The sequence below is a fragment of the Aptenodytes patagonicus genome, chromosome 3 (assembly GCF_965638725.1).
Source record: "Aptenodytes patagonicus chromosome 3, bAptPat1.pri.cur, whole genome shotgun sequence".
In the NCBI taxonomy this organism is placed as follows: Eukaryota; Metazoa; Chordata; class Aves; order Sphenisciformes; family Spheniscidae; genus Aptenodytes; species Aptenodytes patagonicus.
Genome location: NC_134951.1, coordinates 127,582,298 through 127,605,035, shown reverse-complemented (window position 1 = coordinate 127,605,035; position 22,738 = coordinate 127,582,298). Strand labels below are relative to the sequence as shown.

At 41.4% G+C, this 22,738-nt stretch overlaps 1 protein-coding gene and 1 long non-coding RNA gene across 7 annotated transcripts in view; one reads left to right on the top strand and one right to left on the bottom strand.

The window, feature by feature from the left end:
• USP34 (ubiquitin specific peptidase 34) overlaps positions 1-16,594 on the bottom strand; it is a 140,679-nt gene extending 124,085 nt beyond the window's left edge. For all 6 annotated transcript variants that reach the window (XM_076335136.1, XM_076335142.1, XM_076335140.1 and 3 more), the window contains exon 1: positions 16,489-16,594. In XM_076335136.1, the coding sequence (XP_076191251.1) occupies positions 16,489-16,531 (43 nt within the window). In that variant the 5' untranslated portion in view covers positions 16,532-16,594. The remainder of the gene's footprint in view (positions 1-16,488) is intronic.
• Positions 16,219-22,738, top strand: LOC143158764 (uncharacterized). Its single transcript, XR_012995059.1, has 3 exons — positions 16,219-16,307; positions 19,203-19,282; positions 20,922-22,738. It is a non-coding gene; the product is annotated as an uncharacterized LOC143158764 (long non-coding RNA).

Here is a 22,738-nt window from a genome sequence, read left to right as displayed (position 1 = left end):
ATGGGCCAGTAGTTAAAACAGACTCATTCACTTGTAAATAAAGCACGTCCTTTTATTCTTGCCCATATTCAAGCATACTGCACGCCTTAGATCCTCCTACATTTGCTGTCTCCCCAGTCTCCCACACTTCCAGTGTTTCAAACCCAGCAGTAACAATCATTTCAAACTTTTAAAAAAACTTTTACTGTGACAAGCCTCCTTCTTGCAAATTGATTTGGTGGATAAGACTTTTTCCCCTAGTTTCATACCTAAGGCAGCAATTCCCTCAGGATGCGCTAAGGCATGCTTATGTGCTTTGAGAGCATCTGAAGGATGTCAAAGTGGCAGTTTGTGTACTTTCATCAATAAGAATTGATAATACGTGCTACAGAGCTTTACAGCCAGTCATTCCATGATCTATTAGTATCTCTCTCAGCAGTGGCACTCCAATCCTAGGCTCAGCTCCTTCGCCCCGTCTCCAGCGGCTGCTTCTTTCTCCAGGCACTCACAAGCTAGCAATGATAAAGATGCCTTCCCTAATTTACTCCTGAGCTCTCTGGGCTCAACTTTCTTCTCCTTCCCTAAATTTGCTCTAGCAAATTTTTCTTCTCAGTTAAAGCCTCTTAGACCTTCTCACCCTCTAGTCCTTCCTCTTCCCTCTTACTTTCCACACACACAAACACCTTTGCCCTGCACTAGATCCAACTTCAAGATCACCATAACCCAGTTCAAGTCCACACTACTAACAGCATCCGTAGCCATGCATTTCAACAACTCCCAACAATCATTAGCGCTCCTGCAGGAACCCAGAGAGCCAGGCTGGGAACTGAGCAGATCCAACTTGCCAATCTAACCAAAAACTACCCACTTCTTGGTTGGTTTTGTAAGCCACTGAATTCTCAGGGTGGCAGCTATGTAAGCAGGGGATGCTGGGAAGGAAAGCAGGAGGAGTGTGAGGCTGAGAGAAGTAAACACCTTCGTAGTGACTGCAAAGGTAAAATTGCCCCACCCCATCTGGAGTGACTTCACCCTAATACTGCTCATGGAAAAAATAGAACGGTGAAGGCATTTAAACAGATCCATCCAAGACAGAACTAACCAGCAGAAAGAAGGACTAGTATGTAGGTAAATTCCAGCTAAATATATTCTACAAATATAATGTAGGAAATGGGGTCTTTCTGCATACTTGCAATGTCTCATTTCACTGAATCTTTACAAGATGGTTTAGAGATCTTTTTGTCACAATAATACCATATAAGAAAGAGCTGAGCTGCTTAACTAACCCAAAGTAATAATTATTAATTGCTTGATTTTTTTACCATCTTCTAGTGTATAAATTTTCAGATGTTCTTTAAAAAAAAAAATCAGACATACTTAAAATGTAATTGTTTATTCAAGTAGCTGATGAGAAGCCAAAACACACGATGGTCAAAGTAAAAATTTAAAACATTTCAGAAAAAAGAAAATTTCCTTTCTGTTTCCCCCATCTCCCATTTCACTTGGCTAGCTTTAAATGAAAACATGGGTGATTTACCTGATCTTCCACAAAAGGGTGATTTGCTAAAAGTGTATTATAGCACTAGAAACAACACTATCTCCCAAGCTAAGAAAAAAAACTATTAATAAAGCTACTAAACCAAGAAAATCACAGAAGATGAGAAAAATATAAATCAACTGCAAAGAAGGGGCCAATATAATTTCAACTGTGAACAAACGAAGCTCACATCATAAGTGCATTTTTAGCAAGAACTTCAGAGCTAGAGGAACAGACTGTAATTAGACCTCAAGGACAACTATCATGCTAGACTTGCGAGGAATATCTTATATCCAAAGGTCACTTATCACACTAAGTACAAAATCAAATGGCAAGTAAAAATAGTATTTTTTTTTAAAGTGTACTTTCTCTACTTTCAGAAACATAAAATAGTAAAAAGTAAACAATAGAAAACTTTAATATGTATAACTGTAATTTCTACATATTCAAAACTGTAACGAGGTACAGTCGCATACAGATTCTGCTCCCTCCCCCTCCTCCCCCAAGCCTCATTTGATATCAGCTTCTCATGGGAAAGACTAGATCACTTTCAAAATGGACATTATCCTCAGAAATTGTTCCCTGATACAGACTAAATAGAGGAAACAAGAGCCATACGCTAAATGAAACACTATAAGGGACAATAATACTAATCTTGAAAGATATATATACACATAAGCTTCTGTATAATACCATTGTTCACACAGAGAACCAGCACGTTAATTTTTTTTATACATATATGCATTGAGATGTTTTCTATCATTTGGGGGGGGGGGGGAGAGTGTCTTTTTGTTTAGGATCAATAGTAAATAAGATGATAGCCACAGAGCTTAGCATCTCCCATTCCCTTTCTACTTTCATCTATAAGAATTACTCCTTTTTTATTATGAAGAATTCATGGTTGCCTTAGATTTACTCACCAGAGTTCTTCCAGGCCTTTACAAAGCCATCTTTGACAAGTATCTAAGAGGACAGCGTCAACTTGAAGTTCAATGGCAATAGTTTAACTGTCCAAGCTTTTCTGCAACTTTTCAGTGAGAAAGAAGTCTCCTTTCCACTCCTCAGTCTCCATAAAACAGAAGTGCCCCAGAATACTGACTAGATACACACAACCAACAAGTGCTGAAACACTATTGTAGAATGTACTATCAAATAAAAAAAGCAAGTTAATTCTTCAGTATTAGAAACACTGTTCAAATGCCAGGTTAATGTAGGAAAAAAATCAGATCTGTCACCCAAACTACTGTAGTGATAAAATTCTATAATCATATGGTTAAGATGCTTCTAAGTGCCTTTACAGTATCATTATGATATTGAGTTGTCAATGCCCACCCTCATCATACCACTACAGCACAGCATTACGAATAACTATACCCACTTCTATCTCGTAACACACCTGAATTAATTTTAAGTCTAAATGGAACTCTAAATTTCTTAATTTATAAATGCTCCAATGTCATAAATTTCTTTCCTGCAAATTTTTGATTACAAAGTATACGAAGTTTACAAAGGAAATACTACAGAGACAACATAATAGCTTGCAGACAGGAATCAGTAACCCTTTTAAAGTCTCATTTCCTTAGAAAAACAAACTGTGATCAAGATACTGGCCTCTGTCAGACACTTAAACTTTTGAACATAAAAGCAATTTCAACAAATCTGACAAAGGTTTGCAAGTCTAAACAATACTGTCGTCTTATGATTGGAAATAGAGAAGCTACTCAAAAGAGTAAGGAAAAAGCAGTTACAACTGGTCCCCCAACTACCCCCCAAATCAGTCATCTGCTCATTATTCAGCACCTGCATAATTCCTCATAGCTACGAGGAGATCAGAAAGGCCTGAAGAGCTTTAATTCAGTATTCCAATGCATAGCATAGCTACACTATGCACAAGCCTAGTGCACAAGCCTTGGTATTTCATGAGATAGACAGCACTTGTAAGATGTAACTTCACCAGAACAGGGCAAATCAGCTGATCTTAAGTAATTGCTATCTTTATGTTATCTCTCTGTTTCCTGCAAACACCACCAAGTTCTTGCTCTTTGAATCTCATTCTCTTCACTTAACATATACTTCCCTTCCAATACTCTCTCCCTCATCTTCTCCAGCAAACACCTATTTTCCTTTTACTATAATACACTAAGGCAGTCTGGAGCAAAACAGCAGAAGCTGCCTCTGAAAAGCTGTATGAAATTTAAAATGGTCATCTTTCAAAAGTGATGCCATCCTAAAGTTTTCAGCGTGACCTAGCGGTCACGATTTCTTCGGGTTAAAATGCCCTCTTCAGAATGGCTGTAGACATCTACCTAAGCCAACAATCGTCCTTGTTAAGAGCATCTTATGATGTTCACCTTCCCGAAGAGAACATGCTACAGCAACTGCTTCCAAGAAGAACAGTTCGACACGAAATTATTTTAAATGCGGTCAAATCTCAATTATCAGCTGGTAATTTACCCAGAACTGCCCAGATGAATTATAATCTAAAGAAACACAACTGTACTGCTTCATTAGCCAGTTCAGGTCCAGAAGCAGCACTGCAACTTTCAGACAAAGCAAAGCCTAAATTACTACACTGCGTGAACCCACGCTGTTCCCACAGTTAGCCACAGTTCAAAGTTCACAAATACTGAATCCATGCACTACTATCTAGCAGTAGAAATTTGATCTGGACTAGATGGGAGTGTGAAATACGCAATTCAGGTTGGGTTAACGCCAATGGCGGGAGAAAAAGCAGCATCACATCCAGCATGGAGTGGCATGGATACAGAAAAGTGTAAGACTACCGTCAAAAATTTAAGGAGCAGAATGAGCTTGCATCAGTTAAATACTGTGTAACGCAGGTATGGCTGTTTTGATCAAACACTGGTACAAAACGATCCAAGATCAGCTTGTGGATGATGTGGCTGTGAATGGAATCAAAAAAGGGCCAACCTGCACATTGCTCTGGCTTTGCTGGCCCAAGAAGACCCACCAGGAGTCTCAGCATTGTCCTTTTCAAACCCCTAGCTTCTGAAAGGGCTCACTGACCCCAGCACCGCACAGCAGGAGCACAGGAAGTCTGCTCAAGACCGGTGTGATGTCCAGGCTGTTGCATTTCCATGGAAGCCTGAGCGAGGGGAGCAGCAGCCTGGTGGTACGGCATGGGTGAGCCTGGGTCCAGCAGGATTTATCAGCTCTGGTTCAATGTTAGTCATGTCAGGTGGAAGGCATCTATGAAAAGATCTATGGTATCTTTGCACTGTACCTCCTAATACTTCTATTATCTTGGGATTTTCAGCAGCAAAGATATTGCAGCCCTCCCTCTCCAGGGAAAGGCAAGTTACACATTACTAAGGAAAAAACCTATAAAGCAATTTCAAAGCATTTGTGCCACTCGCTGGAGTTAAAAAAAAAAAAAGTAGTCTTATTTCAGAGTCCTATTTTAACTCAGTATTGTAAATTGTCTTTGACTCCAAGATAAGATGTTACAATTCTGGGAAGACTGCGTTTTCATCTTTAAGAGAAAGTTGCTATAGTTCCTCTTTTAATAAAAAAAAATCCAGCTCAATTTGAGTAGTATTTCCATACAATCAAGTCTGCTTGACATCACCAAAACGTATAGTAGATGCAGAGAGTCAGGCTGTTCATCATCGTATTTTGACAACAGCCACTACAAGTTTCTTAAGGAATCAATTCAGGATTGGACAAGCACTGCATAAAACCAGAATTTCCTAGCATATCACTAATTACTCCAAGGTAAATTTCAAAGCTAGGGCTGACACTGTCAATGCCGAAACTACTGCTCTGATAAAGGGCTGCTTACCTTCAGTTTAAAATAGAGTACTTACTTACACTCTTTCCTTTTAATAACATATTAACTTCAAAAATAATATATCATTACTTAAATGACTCTGGTTTTGAATGATTTTTCTTTAAATACTCCAGCTCTGAACTTTTTTAGAATACTACTTTAAGGTGAAAACATAGAACTCAAAGTTTATCAAACTATTTTACAAGTAGAACAAAGATTTAATTGCATGAACAAGTTTCCAAAAGCTAAAGAGGTTTTCTATTAGTCTTAATTAAAAGTAGCAAGGAATGCAAAAATTAAATTTGTACTCCAGGAAGCATTCTATTTTCAAGAGAGAACCTTGCAAGAGTTCAGCTGTACTACTTGGCACACTATGAATCAGTTACAGAAAACAACAGCAGCTTTTCCCCCACAACCAGAAAGAAAAGGCCAGAGCCCATGACTGAGCCACCACAAACAGTAAGAAGCAACAGATTACCAGCAGATTTATAACAAAAGCAACTAATGACTGTGCTCCAGGTTTTAGGGACAAAATCTGTGAGAGGCAAATACGATTAATTTATTTCTTACAAAGTATATTTGAGCCTGCTTAAACAAGAAGATAAGATAGATAAATGGGTAATGGGTCATTATACTAAATGGACCTTCAGGCAGTTTGTTGAAAGCCCAAGAAGAGCTTGCTGAGCATTTGAACTCCACAGCGTTATTTGTTTTCATCAACACAGACGCAAGCAACCCTCATTCAAAAAGGAGAATAAAATATTGAAAAAGGGTAGGCAAGCAGCAAAGTTGCATTTTCTCTCAACTTTCAAACATATGCTCAAATTTTGCACTCACTTTTGCTACATAATCTGTATTTAATAATTCACTGAAACACTTGCTGTATTCAGTAATTTATCGGATAATGCATGATTATATAATTTTTTTTCTGAAAGCTAGTAGACTGAAAGAAATAAGAGATGGCAAGGCAATGTCTATGGTCTATACAAGTATCTCCAAGACTGCAGTTAAGTTTCATGACAAGCATCCCCCCCAGTCAGAAAACATATTTACAGATGTTGTTTTGATATAAACAAGTACTTTGCAAGTCACCTATCAGCAAGTGCACACAGGTCAGTATCTGTAACTATGGCTAAACACAATGTACAAAGCCAACTCACTTTGGAAAGATTCAAACTGGCACTGTTGTTAAGACTTAGTGAGTTTCCAAGATAGCGATAAAAATTGATCTCAAATCTGATCAACTTGATCAGACTGTATCTACTTCAAATACTACATCAGCAGATAAAGCATTGAGACTTATGACTTGAAACACTTTGTGGTAAAAGTTTAATCTCAAAGATTAAGAAAGAAAGTAGCTCAGGAAAAAAAAAATACTAGTTCAACCATAAGTAAACTAGCAATAGTGTATTCTTAACTGTGAAAGAAGTCAGAGACTGGCCAATGCAGCGAAGAATTTACTGCATTGGCCATCCTTAAACCAAGCAAAACAACTTACCTTGATTGAGCTTTGAGCTCACACTCCCCAGTGCTATCCTATACTAGTTCCAAGAAGGAAAAATAAAGTTCTTCACACTCCTGTATCAACTGATGACCAGCAGCCTAGAATGTAATTCCACCACACACCTCCTGTCCGAAACATCAGGTGACTGAAAAGGGTGGCATAAGCTGTACTATGTAAGCTTACAGACAGACCATTTCCCAAATTCCCCAGTAGGTATTGATGTTCTGGACCTTCTACAGCTTTTCTGGAGTTTTTCTCCCTTGCAAACCTGCCATTGTCTATTTCCAGCACTGTTCATAGCTTCTACAAGCAGGAAGAGTGTAAAAGTGAAAGCACTGTCAGTTCTGTTGATGCCCAGAATGAAAACCCATCACTAGATTTGCAAAATACAGATACTACCGGCAGAATACGACTCTGAAAAATACTAGTTTTTCAGTTCACCCACCCCCCCACATACACTTAAAAGAACAATTTCACTACTGGTGAAAACAAAGGGGTTTGTATTGTAACTTAAATTAGGAAGCATTTAATAGTTACGCGTCACAGATTAATAAACAGGCAACTGACCACTTCCTGAAAATGAAATTAAGCTCTCCTTAAAAATTATCAAATCCCCCCAAAATGAGTTGAGAAGCACAGTAGAGAGATGAAGACAATGAACGTTGCACAACACAGCATAAAGCACACACACTAATACCATGCAATTTGTACAGTTCTTGTACCCATGTTTTCTTACAGAGGAACACGCAAGACGCTAACAGACTACCTTCTCAAGAAAAAATCCACTTGCAGCTTAAAAAGCAGGACTTCTACTCTTCTAAGTGTACTTCACGTTTTGAGGGCACTAGTTTTACACAAATAAGAAATTAAAAAAGTGATGCACTTCTATAGCTGGAAGAAGGAGAAAAAAAAAAAACAACACACAACTTTTTCAAGGCTTGCAGAAAGTTCCAGTGCTTCAGTTGTTCTTCATGAACCTGCCAAAAAGCAGCTACAAGAAATCATCCTTGCCTGCTCATTAGCACAGCAGGTATGGAAGCAGCACATTCTCAGCTATTAAGGAATCTATACATTACTTAGGAGCAGTGTATATAGTAAGCCTTTTGGCTAACATATTTAAGACCACAGCACCCTGCTTTGCTTTAGTTTCATCCTAAACTTTTTCCTGTTTCTGTACACAATTACATAGATTAAAAACTCTCAAGTGGAAGTCAATTAATAAAATGGTGCAAAGAATTGGAAGCTTCTTCAATCTAGTGTGAAAAGGCAAAAAAAGCTTTGCCACTCGCTTCCTAGACAGGAACCAATGATCTGCATGGATGCTGATCTAGAAGTCATGCCTCAATTGTCATGTGTTTTTGAAGTCTTATTTACAGACCTTCTACACGTTAGCTAAATAAAGGTCAAAACTCAATGGCGCTTTTCCCACAACGATTTCTTCTGCCAAGTTTCAACTTCTTCAACCAGTTGTTCCAGCACTAAATCTCCTAGAGGAGTTCTATACATACACATACAAGTACGTCTACATAAACAGGGCAATTATTTCCTCTTCTAATATTATCTGAAAATAGCTGAAATGTATTTGCACCAAATTTCCTCAAGAAGTTCACCTTTCACCATACAAGCCAGATCTGGAAAATCCCAAAAGTAAAACTTTGTAAAACTACACATAAGCTGGGTATTTTAACCAAGTGTTAAGAAAACCACAAAGACCCTCACAGTCTCATATGTCCATGTTTAGCACTCAGATTGCAAATCCAATTCCCATGCAAGGAAAGGAAGAAAGTGAAAAGAATGGCTTCTCACCTCTTCACAGATTAGATTCTAGAAACTGCCCGTTTGCTACACAAAATGAAAAAAAAGAAATTACCACAACATATGCTTAAACAACAGAAATTAAATGGCCACAACGATGTTTAACTGCAGCACGCTATTAGTATAAGCGGTATTCAGTAGTCATCGCAACCACTTGCTCCTGAAGACGGTAAGATTATTCTTCAGGTTGTCCCAGCATCCTGACAACTATAAATGCATAGTTTAGCCTGCAAAAATCCTTACTTATTAGCTACCTGAGCTGGTAAAACTAACAGATAAGCTACATCAAAAAAAAGAAATTAAAAAAAAAGTAACTACATCATAAAAGCCATTCTACACAGAGAATCTTTCTCTCCCTCACTAAGAAACTCTCTTCTGTACAGTGGGAGACTCAACGGGACTTAAAGCATCAAGACACCAATGTAGCATTGCCATCATCCACAGGCAACCTCTGACTGGGGTATTTCTTATCTTTTCTGAATCAGACCTGAACAGTCATCAAGAGAACACCGGGGGGACGGGGGGAATCTATTATGGAAGCCTGTAAAAGGAAATGGAATAATATAAAGACACAGAACTATACACAAAGCAACACTGAAGAATTAAGCAGGGCGGAGGACAGAGGGAAGAGCAGAAAGAGCACACGAGTAAGCAGAACGGAAACTGAGAAATGGAAAAAAAATCACAAGCACTGAAAAATAACTTTGAAAGCTAACAGAAGAGTTGCAACAAAGATGAGGTGCAGGATAGAGTATGAATATGATAGTATTTACATGAAACTAAACACTCAAAGAAGAAAATAAAGAAATAACAGGAACCAAGTAGTAAACACTGCTTTCCCCTTCCAATCTCTAAAACGCCAAATTGCAGACTGCTCATCACTTGTCCACAGAACATGATTCCAGGAAGCAAGATCTGCTTTTCTGACTCGATGTTACTTGAACACAGGAAGACAGAAGCAAATTGCAGTGACATGGAGAAATCAAAGTAGCAAGGAATTAAAAGCCACAAAGTGAAAAGTCAGTATTAACAATGAAGAAATATATTTTACTGTTTAACGTGGAAGAAAAATAAGTAAAGAGGAATTCTACAAATTAAAAGGAAGGGCGAGTCCCATAATCCCCTGAAGTCATGCAAATCCTTCCAAGCAAGACAAAACCGTTGGTCCTCCAAAAGCCAAGGCATCGCCTCCAAGTCAGGCAGAGGGAAATAGGGCCAGCGTCTGCTCTCCAAGGTACTGCCCCTTCAACTGCAGCTCGAAATTTCTAGCCCAAACATCCTCTTACCAACAATGCCCCATTACACTCCCCATCACCTGAGCATCTAAGGACAGTTAGAACAGCTAGTCTCTCCCAAGAACTGACACTGACAACATCCAGGAGAGCCTAAAACACATCATCTCGGACACGCCCCAGGAATTGCTTAGGAATTCCATAACTTGAAAACTACCCTTACAGAGGAAAAACCATACAGCACCAAAAGGTATGGAAAAAAATTTAACAGGATGAGATGACTTCAAGTTCTACACTAGTCAAATATCTTAAAAAAAAAAAAAATCAAATAAAGCAAGGGATGTTCTTCTTTCTTCCTTGATTTTCTTTGAAGTTACTCACATAACTAAGCAGGAATATAACTGTAGAGTCTGTGCAGGCCCCTCACTAGGAAGGCTGAGAGCATCTGCAGCATAAAATTTGAGAATCTCTACTATAAATAAAGGAATTAATTTCCTTAATATTACATGTGGTAACTAATGTAAGGATGTTAGCTTCTGTGGCTTTCTTAAGCTTTAAGAATATTGTAACAAGTACTTATCCAACATAAGATTTCCCTACATACAAAGAGAAAGATCTCAGTAAATACATGTCAACGGTCCATAACTCACAACAAAACTCAGCAGAACGGGATTTACGTAACTAATTTTCAGCATCAGTGATCAAGCGGCTTGAGCAATGAGAAAGAACCAGTCTTCAGCAGCCTCAACAGGAAAAGTTTCAGGACAAAATCATTTCTGATCACATCAAATAACATGAACCAAAATCATTGTACAGAACGAAAGCTGAAATACCTTTCTAAAAATAGAAGCCTTTTAGCTATTAAAGTCACAGAGTTTTTCCTTCAACTGCTTTACAGTTACAAACAACAAGTTAGAACTACTTTATCTCAGCATCACCTTCCCTTTTGCTTTAGAAAGTTCACAACTAGAAAGGATACACGTTCCTCCTCCCATTTTTTTGTCTCTGGTTACTCTGATTCATTTGGAGTAGTACTTCACCACAGCCCGTGATAACTGCAATTTGGCAATAAAGGAAAAGTTATTTTCATTTTCCTTTAAGTCTGGCTGCTCATCCCCTTAAAAAGGGTCAAAGACAAAAGTAAACATAAAACAATCACTGAATTTAAAGTTTATAAACAATTGACCTTCTTTTTGTCAACAGGAGACAGTAAAGATTTAGGTTAGCCTAATAAAGTTGGGTGGTTACCCCGATGACACCTCCACAGGGTCTCTGCAGAGGTTCTGAACATGGAAATATCATGTAAGTAGAAAGAAAACATAAATCTTTAAAAAAAGGCCAAAAAAAAAAAAAAGCCATGCAACAGAGACAACTGTTTTACAGTTTTGCGCAAGAGAAATAGTCAAACGAAACACTAGATCTGCACAAAACACTACGGGTAGTCAAATAATCAATACTGAAGCTTACAGGCAACCACCGAAAAAGTGACAGCAGCTCTTGTAGACCAAGTGATGTTAATTATGCAACATTTGTAATAATCTTATTATAATGTATATTCAATATCTAAAATAATACATGAATATTCACAGTATGAAATATTCATCCTCTCTAGATCCCGAAGAGCAAACTGAATGCTGCAATGTTTTGGAATACTTCGATTTCTTATCTACCTCAAGGTAAACATAGCCTCACTCAACCTCTGAGTCTACTCTTCGTACTTCCTAAATGCCAGGATTACGTGACAACAAGTCAAGCCAAGCATCTTCAGTATCCAAATTCAGGGCTATCCTGAAGCTATACAAATAGCAAAACACTCCAGCATCTCAAGTGTTTTATGGACCTGATCATATCGGGAGCAGTTCTGCAGGCCAGCTGACAGTGATAACGGACAGAAAACTACAATATTAGCCTACATCACAAGTTTGCTCCTGTGCTTGAGTAAACTGTGTGGGGTTTTTGGGGTTTTTTATGTTTTACTAAAGGTCTAAGAGAAAACATAACGAGTAAAATGGCCTGCAAGCTTGTGTAGTAGAATAATACCTAGAAGCTTCTATTCAGCAATGTGAACTGATTTTATAAGGTTTCAGAGCTGCTAGGAAAAAAAAATTAGACTAAAGAGGCAATCACTGAAGAAAGTGAAGCAGAATGCTGGGAAGAAAACAAACTTAGTTCCCAGAAACCAAGAACTGGGAATAACGTAGGCCTACCAAAGTTACCTAAGCCCACAACTGCCGCTGTATAATAAAACCTATTTCCCATGTCGTAATTTTTTTTTCTTACTAAAAACCAAACCAAACAAAAAGAACAGAACAAACCTAAACTAAAACCATCGACAGAGTTTTAAGTCAACAGACACCAACACCAGTTGCAGTCCCAAAGGGAAGCCTCTTAGGCAACCAAACCCAGCCAGGCTCTCTGGGACATGCCACAGCCAGGACTACAAGCACAACTGACTCAGCACCAGTCTGAGAACTAGATTTCCACTTTGGGCTAAGAAGAGGCACTCCCAGGCACACGACGACAATCTTACACTCAACAAACACTTCTCATGGAGCATCAGGTACTCTATACTTTCAAGTGAAGCCTGTGTAAGTGCCCAGTGATAGCACAGTTCTATAGGTAGCTGAAACTATTACCGTGGCTTCAGGTGTGACACAGTGACCTGCAAACCTGTGGTGTAAAAGACCTGAGACAGAAAAATCCGTGTTTAATCTTACATTTCTGTATTTTCTGGCTTACTTTTGAGTTAAGACTATCCGGATATCTGTGCAGTGCCTAGCAAAATGGAACTATCCTGATCAGGGCCTCTGGACAGCACAGTAATGTAAATATTACTAAAGAACATATGAAACTCAATATAAACCCTCCTAGATTGACAAGAATTGGCATCCAAAGAAACCAAGGAATGTACAGTGTGTTGATATCAGGGTTCATTTCGGGATACAGAGTGCTGCAAATTAACATAAAAGCATATAATGTCCTCCGCGCATTCTTCCTGTAGAAAGTATGTACATTTAAATAAGCCCCTATAATTAACGCCATGAGAATCTTTAAGTCCTTTGTAAATAAGTGTTCTTATCTTAAAAAGTAAACAATTGTGTCTTCCTTTTTTTTTTTCCTTTCTATTTAAGGCTACTAAAAATGTTTATGTTGTAGAAGATCAAATTCAGAAATCAGACCAGACTTTATACAGACTTTACTCCAACTAAACCCCTGCCTGGGAAAACATAAGTGATGTTAACGTACCTAGAGCGCTCAGCGAGATGTTAGACTGTTTACTGTGAGCGAACAATGCAAAAGCTGCTTTAAAGCCTGGGCATTTCATAGAGGAATTTGTGTTTTACTGAGTTCCTGGATCAAATCGTAACTTGAAACTACTACTACTTCTCAGGAAATAACTTCAAGATCAGGGAACTTACTGGGTTTCATACTTAGATCAAATGCTGAAAATAAAGATGCTGCAAGAGGGAAAAAAAAAACCCGCAAACAAAAAACCAACATTGCTGCTTCTGTCCATAAAATATTGCCCGCTTCTCATGCTTAAGCAATGAAACTTTTGTTAAATATATATATATGCATACATACGGACCTTTGGCCAAAAAATGAGTTTTTCAAACTACAGGTTTCCAGTTCCACAAGATCTCAGACGGTCCTTATGAGTGGCACAGAAGCAGGCCCACCGATTACCTGTTACAAAATCAGGCCTAAGGACCCAGAGTCTTGTAATGAGCTCTAGCAAGGCATAACCCCAGGCCTACAGAAAGGTCACTGCTAGACAAAAGTTCCAGCTCTGCACATTGTTATGGGGTTTGGATTAATATCGGAGCAGTTTACAGTGGGACTAATATGTTTATAATAAAAATATGCCTGGCTGTTTGCAGAATTGTTAAATGCCATCCTTCTGTCATCCATAAATCGGTAACTTCTTAAGAAAAGGGGAGCTTCCCATGTGTTCTTTTCAAAACAATACATTAAGAGTTGTAAGTCAATTCACTTTCTAGATGACCTGTCATACAATTGATACCAAATAATTATTTTGTAAACATTAGGGTAAACGAAGACAAAGGGTAGTATGTGTTCCCCGTAAAAATGTTTAGTTTAGCAAGAAATTTCTAAAACAAACTAGATTATGTTTCCTGGACCTCTTTCAAAACACTGTTTCAGTAGTTTCAGTGAAGAGGCGATCCCAAATGCTCAGCGGGCAGAAAAGGAAACTGCTGGCAGTCTCTGGCTCACACATTTTGGGCATGACCTCATTCTTTACTACCACTTTTCATTTTTGCTGCAGTGTTTTAAAAACCAAGACTTGACATTATTTTTGTACGTTACCTTTAATTATTACTTAAGAAACGCAAAGAACACAACTTGAAGTTATAAAAGAAAGTATACCTCCCTCACAACTCATTCTCATACAGTGAGAAGGTAGGTGGCACACACAATGCACCATCATACATGCCTTCATATCCAAACACGCACACAAAATAGTTATGTTTATGTAAAGTATGCTTGTTTCTCTGAAATGGAAGGACAAACCTAATGTTAACCTGACCAACATTTTTGAAAGTTAACTATATAGCAATAGCAGTGTATAATTTCCCTAATAAATTTGACTTAAAAAGCCAAATTTCCTTTTCATAAATAGCAGACATATCTTAAATTATACAGAACCATTAAATTATCCACACCCTAGTTACATATTTTTTAAAAAAAATATTGTTAAAGTGATTTAAGATATTGCTTTATCTATAAGGGAATATCTAGCTGCCTGAATCCCAATTACCTTAAAATGGTTCTAAAAATAAATTCACACTGGAATTTCAGAGATTTCTTGAAATATCAAATTTAACGTTACAACTTTTTTCTATTTGATCATACCAATCTTGATCAAGTTTAAACAACGATTATTTATCAATCCGTCAAAACCAAGCGAAGTTATCTCTTCCAACAAACAGTTGTCATCAGTATACCACTGATAGTTTAGTCTTATTTTGAGCCTACTGTTTAAATAAGCGTTCAGTCTGTAATACCAACATATTCACCACCTCTCCAGTTGAGAAAGATAAGATATGCGTGCTAAATTAGGTAAACATCACAACAGTTGTTCAAAATAAGACATTGGAATTACAAGCTTAGACAAACTTGGCAAACAATTTTAACAACCCAACAGTTCTCTGATGTTAACCTCTTAATCTGATTTATTCCAGCCTCTGGGCTCTCCTGAAAGTTAGTTTTACACATACATTTTCACTTGAAAACACTGAATATTGTACTTCCCCAGCAAGAAAGAGGCCAACATTCAACTACCATAGTATCTACCCATACACCTTCGGAAAGAACAACCACCACATGCAAATGGGCCTCACAAGAGTTAAGAAAAAGACAACTCTACCCAAATCCTGTTCTAGGAAGCATTCTGCACTTCACTTTATTGGAACACGATTTGCCTCTAAGCAGACCGCAGTGTGCAACCAGGAAAAATGTTTAAGATTTGAGATAGCTGAACTTCCCGCTAATCACAAACTTCTACTGATAAGTTCATTGAATTCCTCAGCATCTCTGCAAATCATGTTTTTTAGTCTTTGTTCATGAAGCAGTGCACAGAGACAAGCCTCTGAGAAGCTGGGAAGGTACCTTGCCTGCCACGGAGAACCGAGAGCAGGTTCCAAGGGATACACGAGGCCTGCTGCATAGGGGTAAAGGGGATTTCGTGCCCAAAATGCAATCGGATTTCAGCGGTGCCGGGAGGAATACCTGCTGTATTAACCCTCCGACCCTCCCGGCTGTTTAGGTAACACCTGTAAAGAGGAAACTTCTTAAGGAAGCAAGAGACCACCCCCGAAGCGAAACACCCGGGAGCTCCTTCCCCCCCCACGCCAGCCCGGCCCTCGCAAAGCCGAGCCAGGCTTCTTTAGGCGCCGGTTCCCTCACACACAAGCAGTCGCTTCGGAAAAATAGGTACCCGAAAACCACCTCCGCCGCGTCCCTTCCCCCCCGCCGCCACACCACACCGCGGACAGGCGAGGGGGAGGGGGGAGGCAGGATCACTCAGAGCCGCCTTGTCTGCTGCTTAAAAGGGACCCAGCCCAGGCCCGGCCTCCAGCTGCTCAGCAGCCACCGGAGCAGCTCTCAGGCACCTCCTCAGCCGAGCCGGGAGCCAGCTAGGCCCCGCTGCGGCTTCCCGGGGATGCAGGGCGAGGAGCGGGCTCCTCACGCCGACGGCAGGGTCACGTCCCCGCCCGGCCCCACACGCAGACACCCGGGGGGCAGGCGGGAAAGGGAGAAGGGGGGGGGGGGGGGGGGGGGCTCTGCGGAAGGCCCGGCGGGGACAGCCCCTCGGCGCACCCTCCCCAGGCCGCAGGTCGCCCGGCCCCGGTACGGAGAGAGGAGGGAAGGGGGAAAGGAGCCGCAGAGCAGGGCAGGCTCTCCCTGTATGGCCACCCCGCAGAGAGAGAGGTAACCCCGCGCCCAGGAGGCCCGAGCCAGGCGGCGAGCGGGGAACGACAAGGGGTGGGGGGGTGAGGAAGGACATGAAGCGGGGTTATAACCCAGCCCGTGTAGAGGAGGGTACGTGGGGTCCCGGCCCGGGGCGAGGAGTGTTGGGGGGAGGGTAGCGGGGGAGGGCGGCCGCACTTACTCTCATTTAACACCTCCAGCAGCTCGGCGCAGCTCTCACACATTGTTCATTAACAGCAGCAGCCGCCGCCGCCGCCTCCTCCCGACCATTGATTGATCCACTCGGTGCTGCTGATTGATGATTGATGGGGGCCGGGGCGGGGGTCAGTCGGGGGGGAGGGGAAGGAGGGGGCGGGAAGGAATAGGAAGAGAAGGGGGGGGGGAAGAGGCAGGGGCCGGTCTGGGATCCGGGGGAGGGGGGGATGGGGCGGCTGATCAATGCAAATGAGCCTGTGGCGGCGGCGGTAGCGGCGGCGGCGGGGAGGAGAAGCCGAGTCACTCACTGGCTCCCAGTGACTCCACGCGCCGCCATTTTGCTGAGGGGGAAGGAGGAGGAGGGGACGGGAGCGAGGGGGGACAGGGCGCTCGGGTTCGGCTCGGCAGTTTCCGACCAGGCAGGAGACGAAGGTGGCCGAGTCCCTCCTCCCTTTCCTTTCGCCCCGCCTTCCCACCCCGGGCCGAGCGGCGGGCTGGCGAGCGGAGAGGAGGAGGAAGGGGGCGGGCCGGCAGCCGGGGCCGGCAGGGTAAAATGGCGGCGGCGGCTGCGGCTCCGCGCGCGCCCGGGGTAGGGCGGGAAGCGCGTTTCCCTGCCCTCTTCCCGCCTCCCGCGAGGGGGAATCTCCTCCCATAACGCGCACACGCAGATGTGACAGGGGCAGAGGAGCGGCCTCTCCCGCTTAAAGCGAGCGGCCGCCGCCGGAGGACTCCCCTTGCCCGCCCCCTCGGGTGTCCTGGAGCCGGGCTGCCGCCGTGCTTCGCTTTCCCGCCGTTCCCGCCTCTTCCCGGGCTGCCGGAGGACGTCTCCCGAGGCAGACTCGGCCGGCCCTCCGCTGAGGGGGCCGGGGGTTTTGAGCGCTGCCCGCTTACTCCCTCCTCACTACTATTATTATTGTATACGTTGGCCGAGCTGGAGGCGTCCTCCTAGAGCACGGCGGGAGGCAGCGGGCTGGCGCGGAGGCCCTTGGGGACCTCCGGCCTGAAGGGAGCGCCTAGCACACCGCGCCGAGCGCCAGCGGGCGCCTCGAGGGCACGCCGCGCAGCAAGGAAGCTTCCTAGGTCTAGGCGGGTTTTCGGGTCTTTCGTCTTTCGGTAGTTACTGGCGTTTTCCGCTGGCGGGGCGCGGGACGGAAGAGCCGTCGGCCATTCCTTCCCGCCCAGCCCCGGCTGAGGAGAGCCGGAGCTGACTCGGGGACGGGCACGCGTGGGCGCTTCCTATCCCGGCCTCCCGAAAATAAACGTTCGCAGTACTACGGCAGCGTTTTGTGCAACTAATTAATTTACCTCATACCGTTTTCGAGCCTGCTTTTTTTTTTCTCCCCTTGGACAGCGATTTATTCTGCGTAATAAATGTCTAATGGGAAGTACAGCATCTGTGAATAGTTGGAAATACTGCATTTTCATGAAAAGACACAGTCTCAAAAATAAACGAAAGAACTTCACTTAAAGTTCCATAATTTATGCTGATTACAACTGCCACTTCAGTTAACTCTTAATTTTGAACAAGATTTCAGACCCCTGGAAGATAAGTTTCAAGCAAACAGCAGCTTTCCATACAAGAAAAACCCTTTTCTGCCATCTATGAGCCTTGCACACTCACATGCTCCCTCTCCCAGGTACATGTAATGGGAGTATGGACCGCATGATAGATCTTGGCTGCTTTTTCTCCCCGAAATAGGCACTTCTCTAGTACCATGTAGTGTTTTTTACTTCTGTAGTACCACCCAGTGGTGAGTTAATGTAGTATTCTGAATGCTTCGAGTTCACTGGCTTGTACATAGGATTAAGGAAACAAATCTATTAATAGCCGCAATGCAGATGCAATATAGTTTAGCAGAAAGTAAGATAAATCAAAATTGCCAAATTAGGAAAAAAAAAAAAGCTGTTTTGAGTTCCTCAGTGACTGACTTAAATGGAAGAAACATAAAATGTATGTCTGATGTCATTGAGGAAACACAGTTTTGTCTTTTTTTTTATTTCCATAAGAATATTTACACAGGCTGCTAACACCACTGGTGGTTGTATATGTAACAAAGCTATATTTTGTGCACAGAATGCTCTCCTCCTAACAATCTTCAAGGCATCAGTTTGTTAAGCTAAGACAAAGACCCCCACTGCTGTTTAAAAATGAGACGAGTTACTGTCATCAATAGACCTAGCTTCAGCTACAACTACTGTGGAAGTCAGGAATATACTAGAATGATCTTTCACCCAGACTTCTTGTCAGTACTTGTTTTTGAAATACTTTCCAAGTTAGGCATAGCAACAAGAATAACTATTCTGAAATATCCCCTGCTGAAATTTCCATTTACTAAATTAAGCTAATACAGAAAATTAACTTCTTTGAGAGTCTGTGAGAGACATAGATTCCTTGTTCTCTGTCACTTCAATTCACATCATATGTTAATGCAAGTATCTTTCAAACAGGATTTCTGAGAATAACAAAAGATACCAGTACAAGAAACAGGAGGACTGCAAGTAAATAACAAACTAAACTTCCCTGAAACTTTTTCTGATCTTTTGTGTTATATGTAACTTAAAGATATTTTAATTCCTGACAGTCATAGTCTTTTCTAAACAATATCTTTTCTATTGATAGACATAGGTGTGGTGGTTATTAAAATGGCACAGATGTACTGGACCCTGTAAGGCCTTTTTTGGTTGTGTGATCTCTTCCAGATGGCCTGAAAAACTTGTATAATGGAAGAATAAAAGAGCCGTCCAGAATATTATCACATTCTGCTCATGCCTGACTTAAGGTACCAACCACCTTTCTTTTCTACAGCACTGCTTTCAAAGCTTGAGATCCGTCAAAGGTGGATCAGAGGCTTTCATGTTGTGTATATACATAGTTTCATTTTTCACTTGATGTCGTGCTGTCTTACTTTGCGTGTCTGAGATTATTTCAATTCTCTTTCTTTCGTATGTCATTTTTTTCATGGCTTTCATGAGTTGTCTTTGCAACATGCCACATGTCTTCATTTGCTGGAATAACCTTTATTTCTTACCATTACCAAAATTGAAGTTACTGAAGTTGGAAGCCAGAGCTGTACAAAGAGGCACTTGGAAAGCATCTTAACTTTGTCACAGCAAAATAACATAAACCCTGTATCTTCAAGAAGTCACGCTTATTTGCTTCCCTAACCTTTAACATCATATTGCACAGGTATTCCCGCTAGCATGGAATGAATCAGTGGTTATACGATACGAGCGAGTTGTCTGCATCTGGAAAAAGACCACATTTTTTGATAGAAAGCGTAGTTCCACAATCTGCATAATCTGATTTGAATTTGCACTTTTTTCTCCCCTCTTTCTTCCTTATACAGACCTTGCAGTAAATCTTATAACAGAACCAAAATTAACTGCCAAAATATCTTAAAAGATTGTTTTTCTGACAAATCAGCTCTTTGATCTGGTTGCAGCACCACATAAACCCCAGAGTCAGCACAAGGAAGGAGCCTTTTGAAGCCTGGTATCGCATGCCAAGTTCAATGAATAAAACAGAAGAGTATGGGTGACCTTGAGTCACTCTACTTTTGTGCAGACTGGAATATTGCCAATTTCTTTTTACTGCACACAAGAATCTTATTTTTTGTAGAGGTGAAATTGCCCCCCCCCCCCCCTTTTTTTTTTTTTAAATGCTAGCTTCCAAACAAAAGACAACAGGAGCTATAACTGGCCTGGTTACAGTGATCATCAGCCTCCCACACTCATCTATGCGTTGCTTTTTTTCTCTTAACCTTTATTCTCTCCTCATGTGCCATCCTTGCAAGGTGGTTTGATGCCCAGGAGGCCCGCTTTCCTTCCCTTGACTGCGATGCTCCTCATCTGGAAATATCTGCTCTGGTAAACTGCCAGCACAGTTCTTCTAGAGGAGTAATTCAGATAAATGCAAGACCTGAGCAAAACTAAGATCCTTAATCCAAGTTTAGGACTGGATTAAGAGTTTGTGAACATACATACATATACTTTCCAAAATTCCATGTCCCAACACTGAACTAATACTGTAGTCCTGGCTTTCTTTAGGGTAAAGATGGAGTTAACCATCTTCCCCCCACCCCCCCAAAAAAACCCTAACAAAAAAAAAAAAAACCCACACCCCAAAACCAACAACCACCCTGAGGTAGATTAGGCATTGAGGTGGTAAGGCTGGTCACTGCCCCTGTTCCTTTTTTGGGACACTTCAGCCTCTCCTAGCCTACCTCGTACTTTGAATTTTTAAGCCTTCGTTCTCTATATGAACATATATAGTTGGTTTGAACTACGAAGAGTAACTGGGGAATGCGGAAAACTTTTTTTTTTTTTACATTAGTCATATCAACTACTTTAACCAGAGCTGTGTCTGACATGGGATGACTGAATTATCTTCTGTTTGAACTTTCTGTTGCTCTGCTGTAGGTTCCCATTCCTGTAGCAGTGACAGCCAAACGGACTGCATGTTTACTCCTCTGCTGCCACGATTTACAATGAAAAGTAAACTACCAGTGACTTCAGCAGATGCTAAGAGGAAGGGGAAGCTGTGTCAGCTGGAAAGCAAGTAAATAATTTCTGCTATACAGAGGATAGTGTCAAAAAGGGGAATTCCAGCCAGTCCAGTTATATCTGTGACCTCTAGTCCGGAACGATGCTGGAAATGGTTGGAATCCATTGCCTAGGAAATACTTAATTTCACTAAAGGAAATAAGTCTCTGCCTGCATAATGTAAAGTTACCAATGAAACTTCGCTGAAGTGCAACAGAATCAGTTTAAATTTACACGCTTTTAAAGTTTCAGCACTTGACTTTAATTGCCCTATGAGCATTTTAAACTTTTTAACAAGGGTCACGTCTAACTAGACTTTGATATCACAGCACCCTGTGAAGACAAACTCAATTAGTTTGACTTACCCCAAATATTAGAGAATACACTCAAAATAATTTACAGCCCTATTAGGCCAAAAACATGTCATGTTAAGAACAGATAAGGCTCACTATACCACCAAGCTACATTAAACAGTTTGCTCCAAAATCAGCTAACTGGCTGCTCAGCATTTTTGTAGGAAAATAGTCTGCATTCTAATAAACATTATTAGCAGCTATTGGGTGTGGTAAGAATCACACTGTACAGCCATGTAAACAGGGCAAGCTCCACTTTAGGGTGGCTTCAGACTGCGTCTTAGAGCCTGTTTCTTAGGTTGCAATCTTGGTTAGTCATTCGGTTGAAGTTATTTTGTTTGAGTACTTCTGCACCCATAAAGGTCTGGTGGAGATCCGACTGTACTAGCTTGAGATTCAGTGCCACTAGTCTACCACTGCTTTTTCCAGATGAGACAGTCTGATTATACCCACGTTCTCAGCCTCATTCTGGGGTAATATCCCTCACAGTGTGTTTCAATCTTCATTTTGATTATTTCAGTCTATAAAGTAGTTGTCAGATAACTGGTCATCCCTTTGATTTGAAAGCAAGGCAACAGCTACTTTTCTGAGCATGAGTGACAGCGCCATCAGCAACTGAACCATCTTACCAGTCATCAGAGAGAGCGCAGCCAGCTTTTTTTGTACATTTGGACCTGTTTTGGACTTTCTACTGGTAAAGCACGTTTACAATGTTCCCTTGGAGAACTCTGCTTTTATGATTGCACAGTTGCAAGTTTCAAGTTGACCCTGACAGCAAGCTGCTCAGCGGTAAAGCTCTGGGGAGAGAGTTCACAAGCTAATTGCAAAGCTTTGAGAAGTTCATAAAACCAGTTATGAAGGCTGATGCAAAAATGCTCAAGCCAGATCTAACGCTAAAGAGATGCCACAAGAGAAAACTGGTCATTACTGCCTGGTTATCAATATACGTGTTAAAATAACCAGCAGTGGTAGTAACTGGGCTGCAGTCAGCTCTTTGCAGCACACATACACACTTAACCTTGTTACGTAGTCACATCAGAGAAAACAAATTTTAACTCCTCCCTCCATCCTCCAACTGAAATTGGCCAATTCTTCCTGATGGTCTTTGCTGAGATTACAGAATCCATAAAAGACTACAGACTCCTCAAGACTCAGAGAAAACTGAGACAATATTTAAAAAGACTCGAGATTTAAAAAGGTGTTCACAATAAAAGACCAAAACAAAACGGGCCTCTTGACATATTTTGATGGAGGACTTGGAAGAGACTACCCAATGTATTGCCCAGGAAAAAGTGCTGTTTCACTCTTAACTTACAAGGGGTAAATAAAAGTGAAAATGCA